We start from the raw sequence: 16,268 nt of genomic DNA on the forward strand, positions 1-16,268 counted from the left end.
TCCCCTCCCCCAGGAGAACCTGTTGCTAGATGAAGACCACAACCTGAAACTGATTGACTTTGGTCTCTGTGCCAAACCAAAGGTTTGTTGTCTCTCTGTTTGTTGTCTCTGTGCCAAACCAAAGGTTTGTTGTCTCTCTGTTTGTTGTCTCTGTGCCAAACCAAAGGTTTGTTGTCTCTGTGTTTGTTGTCTCTGTGCCAAACCAAAGGTTTGTTGTCTCTCTGTTTGTTGTCTCTGTGCCAAACCAAAGGTTTGTTGTCTCTCTGTTTGTTGTCTCTGTGCCAAACCAAAGGTTTGTTGTCTCTCTGTTTGTTGTCTCTGTGCCAAACCAAAGGTTTGTTGTCTCTCTGTTTGTTGTCTCTGTGCCAAACCAAAGGTTTGTTGTCTCTGTGTTTGTTGTCTCTGTGCCAAACCAAAGGTTTGTTGTCTCTCTGTTTGTTGTCTCTGTGCCAAACCAACGGTTTGTTGTCTCTCTGTTTGTTGTCTCTGTGCCAAACCAAAGGTTTGTTGTCTCTCTGTTTGTTGTCTCTGTGCCAAACCAAAGGTTTGTTGTCTCTCTGTTTGTTGTCTCTGTGCCAAACCAAAGGTTTGTTGTCTCTCTGTTTGTTGTCTCTGTGCCAAACCAAAGGTTTGTTGTCTCTCTGTTTGTTGTCTCTGTACCAAACCAACGGTTTGTTGTCTCTCTGTTTGTTGTCTCTCTGTTTGTTGTCTCTGTGATATGTGTCAAGGCTTAGTGGTCATTGTCTATAAATATATAGATTTGATTCATGTGTTCTGTGTGCTAAGTCCTCCTTAATCACTGTGTTTATAGAGGGGGTCTGGACTGATGATGGGGGTAGACCAGTCTAATCACTGTGTTTATAGAGGGGGTCTGGACTGATGATGGGGTAGACCAGTCTAATCACTGTGTTTATAGAGGGGGTCTGGACTGATGATGGGGTAGACCAGTCTAATCACTGTGTTTATAGAGGGGGTCTGGACTGATGATGGGGGTAGACCAGTCTAATCACTGTGTTTATAGAGGGGGTCTGGACTGATGATGGGGGTAGACCAGTCTAATCACTGTGTTTATAGAGGGGGTCTGTACTGATGGGGGTAGACCAGTCTAATCACTGTGTTTATAGAGGGGGTCTGGACTGATGATGGGGGTAGACCAGTCTAATCACTGTGTTTATAGAGGGGGTCTGGACTGATGATGGGGGTAGACCAGTCTAATCACTGTATTTATAGAGGGGGTCTAGACTGATGATGGGGGTAGACCAGTCTAATCACTGTGTTTATAGAGGGGGTCTGGACTGATGATGGGGGTAGACCAGTCTAATCACTGTGTTTATAGAGGGGGTCTGGACTGATGGGGTAGACCAGTCTAATCACTGTGTTTATAGAGGGGGTCTAGACTGATGATGGGGGTAGACCAGTCTAATCACTGTGTTTATAGAGGGGGTCTGGACTGATGATGGGGGTAGACCAGTCTAATCACTGTGTTTATAGAGGGGGTCTGGCCTGATGGGGTAGACCAGTCTAATCACTGTGTTTATAGAGGGGGTCTGGGCTGATGATGGGGGTAGACCAGTCTAATCACTGTGTTTATAGAGGGGGTCTGGACTGATGATGGGCGGTAGACCAGTCTAATCACTGTGTTTATAGAGGGGGTCTGGACTGATGATGGGCGGTAGACCAGTCTAATCACTGTGTTTATAGAGGGGGTCTGGACTGATGATGGGGGGGTAGACCAGTCTAATCACTGTGTTTATAGAGGGGGTCTGGGCTGATGATGGGGGTAGACCAGTCTAATCACTGTGTTTATAGAGGGGGTCTGGACTGATGATGGGGGTAGACCAGTCTAATCACTGTGTTTATAGAGGGGGTCTGGACTGATGATGAGGTAGACCAGTCTAATCACTGTGTTTATAGAGGGGGTCTGGACTGATGATGGGGGTAGACCAGTCTAATCACTGTGTTGTATAGAGGGGGTCTGGACTGATGTGGTAGACCAGTCTAATCACTGTGTTTATAGAGGGGGTCTGGACTAATGATGGGGGTAGACCAGTCTAATCACTGTGTTGTATAGAGGGGGTCTGGACTAATGATGGGGGTAGACCAGTCTAATCACTGTGTTTATAGAGGGGGTCTGGACTGATGATGGGGGTAGACCAGTCTAATCACTGTTTATAGAGGGGGTCTGGACTGATGATGTGGTAGTCCGGCCTAATCACAGTGTCTTTACAGGGGGGTCTGGGATATGAGTTGATGACCTGTTGTGGTAGTCCGGCCTAATCACAGTCTGTCTTTACAGGGGGGTCTGGGATATGAGTTGATGACCTGTTGTGGTAGTCCGGCCTAATCAGTCTGTCTTTACAGGGGGGTCTGGGATATGAGTTGATGACCTGTTGTGGAAGTCCGGCCTAATCAGTCTGTCTTTATAGGGGGGTCTGGGATATGAGTTGATGACCTGTTGGGGTAGTCCGGCCTAATCACAGTCTGTCTTTACAGGGAGGTCTGGGATATGAGTTGATGACCTGTTGTGGTAGTCTAGTCTAATCACAGTCTGTCTTTACAGGGGGGTCTGGGATATGAGTTGATGACCTGTTGTGGTCGTCCGGCCTAATCACAGTCTGTCTTTACAGGGGGGTCTGGGATATGAGTTGATGACCTGTTGTGGAAGTCCGGCCTAATCACAGTCTGTCTTTACAGGGGGGTCTGGGATATGAGTTGATGACCTGTTGTGGTAGTCCGGCCTAATCACAGTCTGTCTTTACAGGGGGGCCTGGGATATGAGTTGATGACCTGTTGTGGTAGTCCGGCCTAATCAGTCTGTCTTTATAGGGGGGTCTGGGATATGAGTTGATGACCTGTTGGGGTAGTCCGGCCTAATCACAGTCTGTCTTTACAGGGAGGTCTGGGATATGAGTTGATGACCTGTTGGGGTAGTCCGGTCTAATCACAGTCTGTCTTTACAGGGAGGTCTGGGATATGAGTTGATGACCTGTTGGGGTAGTCCGGTCTAATCACAGTCTGTCTTTACAGGGGGGTCTGGGATATGAGTTGATGACGTGTTGTGGAAGTCCGGCCTATGCTGCTCCAGAACTCATCCAGGGGAAAGCCTACATCGGCTCCGAGGTGAGACGCTCGCTGGGGGGGGGGATTCAATATGTCTGGGTGTGTGTGAATATAATGAGTGTGTGGTCACTTAGAAATGTACTTGTTCGTTTAAGAAAAGCAAAAAAATAATGTCCATTTAAAATGACATCAAATTGATCAGAAATACAGTGTTGACATTGTTAACGTTGTAAATGACTATTGTAGATGGAAACGACTGATTTTTAATGGAATATCTACATTAGGTGTACAGAGGCCCATTATCAGCAACCATCACTCCTGTGTTCCAATGGCACGTTGTGTTAGCTAATCCAAGTTGATCATTTTAAAAGACTAATTGATTATTAGGAAACGATTTTGCAATTATGTTAGCACAGCTGAAAACTGTTGTCCTGATTTGAAGAAGCAATAAAACTGCCCTTCTTTAGACTAGTTGAGTATCTGGAGCATCAGCATTTGTGGGTTCGATTACAGGCTCAAAATGGCCAGAAACAAAGAACTTCTGAAACTCGTCAGTCTATTCTTGTTCTGAGAAATAAAGGCTATTCCACGCGAGAAATTGCCAAGGAACTGAAGATCTCGTACAGCGCTGTGATCTACTCCCTTCCCAGAACAGCGCAAACTGGCTCTAACCAGAATAGAAAGAGGAGTGGGAGGCCCCGGTGCACAACTGAGCGAGAGGACAAGTACATTAGAGTGTCTAGTTTGAGAAAGACACCTCACAAGTCCTCAACTGGCAGCTTCATTAAATAGTACCCGCAAAACACCAGTCTCAACGTCAACAGTGAAGAGGCGACTCCGGGATGCTGGCCTTCTAGGCAGAGTTCCTCTGTCCAGTCTCAACGTCAACAGTGAAGTGGCGACTCCGGGATGCTGGCCTTCTAGGCAGAGTTCCTCTGTCCAGTCTCAACGTCAACAGTGAAGAGGCGACTCCGGGATGCTGGCCTTCTAGGCAGAGTTCCTCTGTCCAGTCTCAACGTCAACAGTGAAGAGGTGACTCCGGGATGCTGGCCTTCTAGGCAGAGTTCCTCTGTCCAGTCTCAACGTCAACAGTGAAGAGGTGACTCCGGGATGCTGGCCTTCTAGGCAGAGTTCCTCTGTCCAGTCTCAACGTCAACAGTGAAGAGGTGACTCCGGGATGCTGGCCTTCTAGGCAGAGTTCCTCTGTCCAGTCTCAACGTCAACAGTGAAGAGGCGACTCCGGGATGCTGGCCTTCTAGGCAGAGTTCCTCTGTCCAGTCTAAACGTCAACAGTGAAGTGGCGACTCCGGGATGCTGGCCTTCTAGGCAGAGTTCCTCTGTCCAGTCTCAACGTCAACAGTGGAGAGGCGACTCCGGGATGCTGGCCTTCTAGGCAGAGTTCCTCTGTCCAGTGTCTGTGTTCTTTTGCCCATCTTTAATCTTTTATTTTTATTGGCCAGTCTGAGATATGGCTTTTTCTTTGCAACTCTGCCTAGAAGGCCAAGCATCCCAGAGTCGCCTCTTCACTGTTGATGTTGAGAATATCCTCCATTTCTCAGGACAAGAATAGGCTGATGAGTTTCAGAAGAAAGTTATTTGTTTCTGGACATTTTGAGCCTGTAATCGAACCCTCAAATGCGGTTATTTTAATGGACAAAAAAATGCATTTCTAAGTGACCACAAAGTTTGTATGTATGTATGTGTGTGTGTGTGTGTGTGTGTGTGTGTGTGTGTGTGTGTGTGTGTGTGTGTGTCTGTTTGCTCTGCTGTGTGGATATATAATGTGTGTTGTGTTACCAGGCTGATGTGTGGAGTATGGGGGTACTGCTGTGTGGATATATAATGTGTGTTGTGTTACCAGGCTGATGTGTGGAGTATGGGGGTACTGCTGTGTGGATATATAATGTGTGTTGTGTTACCAGGCTGATGTGTGGAGTATGGGGGTACTGCTGTGTGGATATATAATGTGTGTTGTGTTACCAGGCTGATGTGTGGAGTATGGGGGTACTGCTGTATGCTCTGCTGTGTGGATATATAATGTGTGTTGTGTTACCAGGCTGATGTGTGGAGTATGGGGGTACTGCTCTATGCTCTGCTGTGTGGATGTCTGCCCTTTGATGATGACAACTGTATGGTCCTCTACAGGAAAATCACCGTAAGATACTGTGTCTATTGGTAAAGTTACAGGGTTGTTATTAGATACTGTGTCTATTGGTAAAGTTACAGGGTTGTTATTAGATACTGTGTCTATTGGTAAAGTTACAGGGTTGTTATATGTTATCCAAGGTTACATGACAGAACAAGGTTGTTAGCTCGGTATCCAAGGTAACATGACAGAACATGGTTGTTATCTCGGTATCCAAGGTAACATGACAGAACATGGTTGTTATCTCGGTATCCAAGGTAACATGACAGAACATAGTTGTTAGCTAGGTAACATGACAGAACATGGTTGTTAGCTAGGTATCCAAGGTAACATGACAACATGGTTGTTAGCTAGGTATCCAAGGTAACATGACAGAACATTGGTTGTTAGCTAGGTATCCAAGGTAACATGACAGAACATTGGTTGTTAGCTAGGTATCCAAGGTAACATGACAGAACATTGGTTGTTAGCTAGGTATGACAGAACATGGTTGTTAGCTAGGTATCCAAGGTTACATGACAGAACAAGGTTGTTAGCTCGGTATCCAAGGTAACATGACAGAACATGGTTGTTATCTCGGTATCCAAGGTAACATGACAGAACATGGTTGTTATCTCGGTATCCAAGGTAACATGACAGAACATAGTTGTTAGCTAGGTAACATGACAGAACATGGTTGTTAGCTAGGTATCCAAGGTAACATGACAGAACATGGTTGTTAGCTAGGTATCCAAGGTAACATGACAGAACATTGGTTGTTAGCTAGGTATCCAAGGTAACATGACAGAACATTGGTTGTTAGCTAGGTATGACAGAACATGGTTGTTAGCTAGGTATCCAAGGTAACATGACAGAACATGGTTGTTAGCTAGGTATCCAAGGTAACATGACAGAACATGGTTGTTAGCTAGGTATTTTTTTATTTTTTATTTATTTCACCTTTATTTAACCAGGTAGGCTAGTTGAGAACAAGTTCTCATTTGCAACTGCGACCAAGGTAACATGACAGAACATTGGTTGTTAGCTAGGTATCCAAGGTAACATGACAGAACATGGTTGTTAGCTAGGTATCCAAGGTAACATGACAGAACATGGTTGTTAGCTAGGTATCCAAGGTTACATGACAGAACATGGTTGTTAGCTAGGTATCCAAGGTAACATGACAGAACATGGTTGTTAGCTAGGTATCCAAGGTAACATGACAGAACATGGTTGTTAGCTAGGTATCCAAGGTAACATGACAGAACATGGTTGTTAGCTAGGTATCCAAGGTAACATGACAGAACAAGGTTGTTAGCTAGGTATCCAAGGTAACATGACAGAACATGGTTGTTAGCTAGGTATCCAAGGTAACATGACAGAACATGGTTGTTAGCTAGGTATCCAAGGTAACATGACAGAACATGGTTGTTAGCTAGGTATCCAAGGTAACATGACAGAACATGGTTGTTAGCTAGGTATCCAAGGTAACATGACAGAACATGGTTGTTAGCAAGGTATCCAAGGTAACATGACAGAACATGGTTGTTAGCTAGGTATCCAAGGTAACATGACAGAACATTGGTTGTTAGCTAGGTATCCAAGGTAACATGACAGAACATGGTTGTTAGCTAGGTATCCAAGGTAACATGACAGAACATGGTTGTTAGCTAGGTATCCAAGGTAACATGACAGAACATGGTTGTTAGCTAGGTATCCAAGGTAACATGACAGAACATGGTTGTTAGCTAGGTATCCAAGGTAACATGACAGAACATGGTTGTTAGCTAGGTATCCAAGGTAACATGACAGAACATGGTTGTTAGCTAGGTATCCAAGGTAACATGACAGAACATGGTTGTTAGCTAGGTATCCAAGGTAACATGACAGAACATGGTTGTTAGCTAGGTATCCAAGGTAACATGACAGAACATGGTTGTTAACTAGGTATCCAAGGTAACATGACAGAACATGGTTGTTAGCTAGGTATCCAAGGTAACATGACAGAACATGGTTGTTAGCTAGGTATCCAAGGTATCATGACAGAACATGGTTGTTAGCTAGGTATCCAAGGTTACATGACAGAACATGGTTGTTAGCTAGGTATCCAAGGTAACATGACAGGACATGGTTGTTTAACAAATAGTTCAGCCAGCTATTTCTGACACGGTAGAAGGGAAAACATTTATCGTCACTAATATAGTTCAGAACTGTCTTCTCTGGAGAAACGGTTCAACAGGGACAGTTTGTCTTCTCTGGAGAAACGGTTCAACCGGGACAGTTTGTTTTCTCTGGAGAAACGGTTCAACCGGGACAGTTTGTCTTCTCTGGAGAAACGGTTCAACCGGGACAGTTTGTTTTCTCTGGAGAAACGGTTCAACCGGGACAGTTTGTCTTCTCTGGAGAAACGGTTCAACCGGGACAGTTTGTCTTCTCTGGAGAAACGGTTCAACCGGGACAGTTTGTTTTCTCTGGAGAAACGGTTCAACCGGGACAGTTTGTCTTCTCTGGAGAAACGGTTCAACCGGGACAGTTTGTCTTCTCTGGAGAAACGGTTCAACCGGGACAGTTTGTCTTCTCTGGAGAAACGGTTCAACCGGGACAGTTTGTTTTCTCTGGAGAAACGGTTCAACCGGGACAGTTTGTCTTCTCTGGAGAAACGGTTCAACCGGGACAGTTTGTTTTGTCTTTTGCTCAACTAAATATTTGGTATCGTATGAAATCCCGATTCAAAGCCCCGGTGTAAACTAACCTACGTGTTTTAATGTTCCAGAGAGGTACATACAACAACCCTCACTGGCTGTCTCCTGGGAGCGTCCTGCTACTCAACCAGATGATGCAGGTACACACACACACACACACACACACACACACGAGACACACACACACACACACACACACACACACACACACACACACACACACACACACACACACACACACACGAGACACACTCACCCAAACCTCCTCTTGCTCTTTGATTTTGACATATGATCAGGTTTTGATTGTGTGACGTCAGGTTTTGTACAGTAGGAGTTATTGATTGTGTGACGTCAGGTTTTGTACAGTAGAAGTTATTGATTGTGTGACGTCAGGTTTTGTACAGTAGGAGGTATTGATTGTGTGACGTCAGGTTTTGTACAGTAGGAGGTATTGATTGTGTGACGTCAGGTTTTGTACAGTAGGAGTTATTGATTGTGTGACGTCAGGTTTTGTACAGTAGGAGTTATTGATTGTGTGACGTCAGGTTTTGTACAGTAGGAGTTATTGATTGTGTGACGTCAGGTTTTGTACAGTAGGAGGTATTGATTGTGTGACGTCAGGTTTTGTACAGTAGGAGGTATTGATTGTGTGACGTCAGGTTTTGTACAGTAGGAGGTATTGATTGTGTGACGTCAGGTTTTGTACAGTAGGAGGTATTGATTGTGTGACGTCAGGTTTTGTACAGTAGGAGGTATTGATTGTGTGACGTCAGGTTTTGTACAGTAGGAGGTATTGATTGTGTGACGTCAGGTTTTGTACAGTAGGAGGTATTGATTGTGTGACGTCAGGTTTTGTACAGTAGGAGGTATTGATTGTGTGACGTCAGGTTTTGTACAGTAGGAGGTATTGATTGTGTGACGTCAGGTTTTGTACAGTAGGAGGTATTGATTGTGTGACGTCAGGTTTTGTACAGTAGGAGGTATTGATTGTGTGACGTCAGGTTTTGTACAGTAGGAGGTATTGATTGTGTGACGTCAGGTTTTGTACAGTAGGAGGTATTGATTGTGTGACGTCAGGTTTTGTACAGTAGGAGGTATTGATTGTGTGACGTCAGGTTTTGTACAGTAGGAGGTATTGATTGTGTGACGTCAGGTTTTGTACAGTAGGAGGTATTGATTGTGTGACGTCAGGTTTTGTACAGTAGGAGGTATTGATTGTGTGACGTCAGGTTTTGTACAGTAGGAGGTATTGATTGTGTGACGTCAGGTTTTGTACAGTAGGAGGTATTGATTGTGTGACGTCAGGTTTTGTACAGTAGGAGGTATTGATTGTGTGACGTCAGGTTTTGTACAGTAGGAGTTATTGATTGTGTGACGTCAGGTTTTGTACAGTAGGAGGTATTGATTGTGTGACGTCAGGTTTTGTACAGTAGGAGTTATTGATTGTGTGACGTCAGGTTTTGTACAGTAGGAGGTATTGATTGTGTGTGTGTGTAGGTGGATCCTAAGCATCGTGTGACCATCAGACAACTCCTAGACCACCCCTGGACGATGATTGGCTACGACGGTCCTGTAGAGTGGCACAGCAAGCAACCTGTAAGAACACACACCTAAACACACACACACACACACACACCTAAACACACACACGCCTAAACACACACACACGCCTAAACACACACACACGCCTAAACACACTCACACACCTAAACACACACACACACACCTAAACACACACACACACACACACACACTCACACTCACACACACCTAAACACACTCTCACACACACACACACCTAAACACACTCTCACACACACACACCTAACACACACACACACACACACACACACCTAAACACACTCTCACACACACACACACACCTAAACACACTCTCACACACACACACACACACACACCTAAACACACACACCTAAACACACTCTCACACACACACACACACACACACACACACACACACACACCTAAACACACTCTCTCACACACACACACACACACACACACACACACACACACACACACCTAAACACACTCTCACACACACACACACACACACACACACACACCTAAACACACTCTCACACACACACACACACACACACACACACACACACACACACACCTAAACACACTCTCACACACACACACACACACACACACACACACACCTAAACACACTCTCACACACACACACACACACACACCTAAGAACCCCCGAACGCGCCTTGTTACAGGCTTTTGTTTTTCCTTGTATGTTTGGAGGTTGGACTTTAGCACATATAGCTCGTTAGCAGGTAGGGCGAACCGATTGGTGTCACCTCGTTTGTCAGGATGTGTTACACCTGATCTGGCCCAGGTGCTATTTAAGGGTGGCTGGCCCAGTTCTCCAGTGGTCTTGATAGATGTGGAGGGTCGACACCTTTAGTTGTCTTGATAGATGTGGAGGGTCGACACCTCTAGTTGTCTTGATAGATGTGGAGGGTCGACACCTTTAGTTGTCTCTAGATGTGGAGGGTCGACACCTTTAGTTGTCTCTAGATGTGGAGGGTCGACACCTCTAGTTGTCTCTAGATGTGGAGGGTCGACACCTTTAGTTGTCTTGATAGATGTGGAGGGTCGACACCTCTAGTTGTCTCTAGATGTGGAGGGTCGACACCTTTAGTTGTCTTGATAGATGTGGAGGGCCGACACCTTTAGTTGTCTCTAGATGTGGAGGGTCGACACCTTTAGTTGTCTTGATAGATGTGGAGGGTCGACACCTTTAGTTGTCTCTAGATGTGGGGGGTCGACACCTTTAGTTGTCTTGATAGATGTGGAGGGTCGACACCTTTAGTTGTCTTGATAGATGTGGAGGGTCGACACCTTTAGTTGTCTTGATAGATGTGGAGGGTCGACACCTTTAGTTGTCTTGATAGATGTGGAGGGTCGACACCTTTAGTTGTCTTGATAGATGTGGAGGGTCGACACCTTTAGTTGTCTTGATAGATGTGGAGGGCCGACACCTTTAGTTGTCTTGATAGATGCGGAGGGTCGACACCTTTAGTGATCTTGATAGATGTGGAGGGTCGACACCTTTAGTTGTCTCTAGATGTGGAGGGTCGACACCTTTAGTTGTCTTGATAGATGTGGAGGGTCGACACCTTTAGTTGTCTTGATAGATGTGGAGGGTCGACACCTTTAGTTGTCTTGATAGATGTGGAGGGTCGACACCTTTAGTTGTCTTGATAGATGTGGAGGGTCGACACCTTTAGTTGTCTCTAGATGTAGAGGGTCGACACCTTTAGTTGTCTCTAGATGCGGAGGGTCGACACCTTTAGTTGTCTCTAGATGTGGGGGGTCGACACCTTTAGTTGTCTCTAGATGTAGAGGGTCGACACCTTTAGTTGTCTCTAGATGCGGAGGGTCGACACCTTTAGTTGTCTCTAGATGTGGGGGGTCGACACCTTTAGTTGTCTTGATAGATGTGGAGGGTCGACACCTTTAGATGTCTTGATAGATGTGGAGGGTCAACACCTTTAGTTGTCTTGATAGATGTGGAGGGTCGACACCTTTAGATGTCTTGATAGATGTGGAGGGTCGACACCTTTAGTTGTCTTGATAGATGTGGAGGGTCGACACCTTTAGTTGTCTTGATAGATGTGGAGGGTCGACACCTTTAGTTGTCTCTAGATGCGGAGGGTCGACACCTTTAGTTGTCTTGATAGATGTGGAGGGTCGACACCTTTAGTTGTCTTGATAGATGTGGAGGTCGACACCTTTAGTTGTCTTGATAGATGTGGAGGTCGACACCTTTAGTTGTCTTGATAGATGTGGAGGGTCGACACCTTTAGTTGTCTTGATAGATGTGGAGGGTCGACACCTTTAGTTGTCTTGATAGATGTGGAGGGTCGACACCTTTAGTTGTCTTGATAGATGTGGAGGGTCGACACCTTTAGTTGTCTTGATAGATGTGGAGGGTCGACACCTTTAGTTGTCTTGATAGATGTGGAGGGTCGACACCTTTAGTTGTCTTGATAGATGTGGAGGGTCGACACCTTTAGTTGTCTTGATAGATGTGGAGGGTCGACACCTTTAGTTGTCTTGATAGATGTGGAGGGTCGACACCTTTAGTTGTCTCTAGATGCGGAGGGTCAACACCTTTAGTTGTCTTGATAGATGTGGAGGGTCGACACCTTTAGTTGTCTTGATAGATGTGGAGGGTCGACACCTTTAGTTGTCTCTAGATGCGGAGGGTCGACACCTTTAGTTGTCTCTAGATGTGGAGGGTCGACTCCTTTAGTTGTCTCTAGATGTGGAGGGTCGACACCTTTAGTTGTCTTGATAGATGTGGAGGGTCGACACCTTTAGTTGTCTTGATAGATGTGGAGGGTCGACACCTTTAGTTGTCTCTAGATGCGGAGGGTCGACACCTTTAGTTGTCTCTAGATGTGGAGGGTCGACTCCTTTAGTTGTCTCTAGATGTGGAGGGTCGACACCTTTAGTTGTCTCTAGATGTGAAGGGTCGACACCTTTAGTTGTCTTGATAGATGTGGAGGGTCGACACCTTTAGTTGTCTTGATAGATGTGGAGGGTCGACACCTTTAGTTGTCTGGATAGATGTGGAGGGTCGACACCTTTAGTTGTCTGGATAGATGTGGAGGGTCGACACCTTTAGTTGTCTCTAGATGCGGAGGGTCGACACCTTTAGTTGTCTTGATAGATGCGGAGGGTCGACACCTTTAGTTGTCTTGATAGATGCGGAGGGTCGACACCTTTAGTTGTCTTGATAGATGTGGAGGGTCGACACCTTTAGTTGTCTTGATAGATGTGGAGGGTCGACACCTTTAGTTGTCTTGATAGATGTGGAGGGTCGACACCTTTAGTTGTCTTGATAGATGTGGAGGGTCGACACCTTTAGTTGTCTTGATAGATGTGGAGGGCCGACACCTTTAGTTGTCTTGATAGATGCGGAGGGTCGACACCTTTAGTGATCTTGATAGATGTGGAGGGTCGACACCTTTAGTTGTCTCTAGATGTGGAGGGTCGACACCTTTAGTTGTCTTGATAGATGTGGAGGGTCGACACCTTTAGTTGTCTTGATAGATGTGGAGGGTCGACACCTTTAGTTGTCTCTAGATGTAGAGGGTCGACACCTTTAGTTGTCTCTAGATGCGGAGGGTCGACACCTTTAGTTGTCTCTAGATGCGGAGGGTCGACACCTTTAGTTGTCTTGATAGATGTGGAGGGTCGACACCTTTAGTTGTCTTGATAGATGCGGAGGGTCGACACCTTTAGTTGTCTTGATAGATGTGGAGGGTCGACACCTTTAGTTGTCTTGATAGATGTGGAGGGTCGACACCTTTAGTTGTCTCTAGATGTGGAGGGTCGACACCTTTAGTTGTCTTGATAGATGTGGAGGGTCGACACCTTTAGTTGTCTTGATAGATGCGGAGGGTCGACACCTTTAGTTGTCTTGATAGATGTGGAGGGTCGACACCTTTAGTTGTCTCTAGATGTGGAGGGTCGACTCCTTTAGTTGTCTCTAGATGTGGAGGGTCGACACCTTTAGTTGTCTTGATAGATGTGGAGGGTCGACACCTTTAGTTGTCTCTAGATGCGGAGGGTCGACACCTTTAGTTGTCTTGATAGATGTGGAGGGTCGACACCTTTAGTTGTCTTGATAGATGTGGAGGGTCGACACCTTTAGTTGTCTCTAGATGCGGAGGGTCGACACCTTTAGTTGTCTCTAGATGTGGAGGGTCGACACCTTTAGTTGTCTCTAGATGTGGAGGGTCGACACCTTTAGTTGTCTCTAGATGTGAAGGGTCGACTCCTTTAGTTGTCTCTAGATGTGGAGGGTCGACACCTTTAGTTGTCTCTAGATGTGAAGGGTCGACACCTTTAGTTGTCTTGATAGATGTGGAGGGTCGACACCTTTAGTTGTCTTGATAGATGTGGAGGGTCGACACCTTTAGTTGTCTTGATAGATGTGGAGGGTCGACACCTTTAGTTGTCTTGATAGATGTGGAGGGTCGACACCTTTAGTTGTCTTGATAGATGCGGAGGGCCGACACCTTTAGTTGTCTTGATAGATGCGGAGGGTCGACACCTTTAGTGATCTTGATAGATGTGGAGGGTCGACACCTTTAGTTGTCTCTAGATGTGGAGGGTCGACACCTTTAGTTGTCTTGATAGATGTGGAGGGTCGACACCTTTAGTTGTCTTGATAGATGTGGAGGGTCGACACCTTTAGTTGTCTCTAGATGTAGAGGGTCGACACCTTTAGTTGTCTCTAGATGCGGAGGGTCGACACCTTTAGTTGTCTCTAGATGCGGAGGGTCGACACCTTTAGTTGTCTTGATAGATGTGGAGGGTCGACACCTTTAGTTGTCTTGATAGATGCGGAGGGTCGACACCTTTAGTTGTCTTGATAGATGTGGAGGGTCGACACCTTTAGTTGTCTTGATAGATGTGGAGGGTCGACACCTTTAGTTGTCTCTAGATGTGGAGGGTCGACACCTTTAGTTGTCTTGATAGATGTGGAGGGTCGACACCTTTAGTTGTCTTGATAGATGCGGAGGGTCGACACCTTTAGTTGTCTTGATAGATGTGGAGGGTCGACACCTTTAGTTGTCTCTAGATGTGGAGGGTCGACTCCTTTAGTTGTCTCTAGATGTGGAGGGTCGACTCCTTTAGTTGTCTCTAGATGTGGAGGGTCGACACCTTTAGTTGTCTTGATAGATGTGGAGGGTCGACACCTTTAGTTGTCTCTAGATGCGGAGGGTCGACACCTTTAGTTGTCTTGATAGATGTGGAGGGTCGACACCTTTAGTTGTCTTGATAGATGTGGAGGGTCGACACCTTTAGTTGTCTCTAGATGCGGAGGGTCGACACCTTTAGTTGTCTCTAGATGTGGAGGGTCGACACCTTTAGTTGTCTCTAGATGTGGAGGGTCGACACCTTTAGTTGTCTCTAGATGTGAAGGGTCGACTCCTTTAGTTGTCTCTAGATGTGGAGGGTCGACACCTTTAGTTGTCTCTAGATGTGAAGGGTCGACACCTTTAGTTGTCTCTAGATGTGGAGGGTCGACTCCTTTAGTTGTCTCTAGATGTGGAGGGTCGACTCCTTTAGTTGTCTCTAGATGTGGAGGGTCGACTCCTTTAGTTGTCTCTAGATGTGGAGGGTCGACACCTTTAGTTGTCTCTAGATGTGAAGGGTCGACACCTTTAGTTGTCTTGATAGATGTGGAGGGTCGACACCTTTAGTTGTCTTGATAGATGTGGAGGGTCGACACCTTTAGTTGTCTGGATAGATGTGGAGGGTCGACACCTTTAGTTGTCTGGATAGATGTGGAGGGTCGACACCTTTAGTTGTCTCTAGATGCGGAGGGTCGACACCTTTAGTTGTCTTGATAGATGCGGAGGGTCGACACCTTTAGTTGTCTTGATAGATGCGGAGGGTCGACACCTTTAGTTGTCTTGATAGATGCGGAGGGTCGACACCTTTAGTTGTCTTGATAGATGTGGAGGGTCGACACCTTTAGTTGTCTTGATAGATGTGGAGGGTCGACACCTTTAGTTGTCTTGATAGATGTGGAGGGTCGACACCTTTAGTTGTCTTGATAGATGCGGAGGGCCGACACCTTTAGTTGTCTTGATAGATGCGGAGGGTCGACACCTTTAGTGATCTTGATAGATGTGGAGGGTCGACACCTTTAGTTGTCTCTAGATGTGGAGGGTCGACACCTTTAGTTGTCTTGATAGATGTGGAGGGTCGACACCTTTAGTTGTCTTGATAGATGTGGAGGGTCGACACCTTTAGTTGTCTCTAGATGTAGAGGGTCGACACCTTTAGTTGTCTCTAGATGCGGAGGGTCGACACCTTTAGTTGTCTTGATAGATGTGGAGGGTCGACACCTTTAGTTGTCTTGATAGATGTGGAGGGTCGACACCTTTAGTTGTCTTGATAGATGTGGAGGGTCGACACCTTTAGTTGTCTTGATAGATGTGGAGGGTCGACACCTTTAGTTGTCTTGATAGATGTGGAGGGTCGACACCTTTAGTTGTCTTGATAGATGCGGAGGGTCGACACCTTTAGTTGTCTTGATAGATGTGGAGGGTCGACACCTTTAGTTGTCTTGATAGATGTGGAGGGTCGACACCTTTAGTTGTCTTGATAGATGTGGAGGGTCGACACCTTTAGTTGTCTTGATAGATGTGGAGGGTCGACACCTTTAGTTGTCTTGATAGATGTGGAGGGTCGACACCTTTAGTTGTCTTGATAGATGCGGAGGGTCGACACCTTTAGTTGTCTTGATAGATGTGGAGGGTCGACACCTTTAGTTGTCTCTAGATGTGGAGGGTCGACACCTTTAGTTGTCT

General features: G+C 45.9%; 1 protein-coding gene across 3 annotated transcripts in view; it reads left to right on the forward strand.

Moving 5' to 3' along the window:
• melk (maternal embryonic leucine zipper kinase) overlaps positions 1-16,268 on the forward strand; it is a 130,519-nt gene that overhangs the window by 6,130 nt on the left and 108,121 nt on the right. For 2 of the 3 annotated variants that reach the window (XM_071408368.1, XM_071408370.1), the window contains exons 6-10: positions 14-82; positions 3,028-3,120; positions 5,117-5,215; positions 7,959-8,027; positions 9,385-9,483. In XM_071408368.1, coding sequence (XP_071264469.1) covers positions 14-82; positions 3,028-3,120; positions 5,117-5,215; positions 7,959-8,027; positions 9,385-9,483 — 429 coding nt within the window. The remainder of the gene's footprint in view (positions 1-13; positions 83-3,027; positions 3,121-5,116; positions 5,216-7,958; positions 8,028-9,384; positions 9,484-16,268) is intronic. The other variant, XM_071408369.1, reaches the window with a different exon arrangement.

The sequence above is a fragment of the Salvelinus alpinus genome, chromosome 6 (assembly GCF_045679555.1).
Source record: "Salvelinus alpinus chromosome 6, SLU_Salpinus.1, whole genome shotgun sequence".
NCBI lineage: Eukaryota > Metazoa > Chordata > Actinopteri > Salmoniformes > Salmonidae > Salvelinus > Salvelinus alpinus.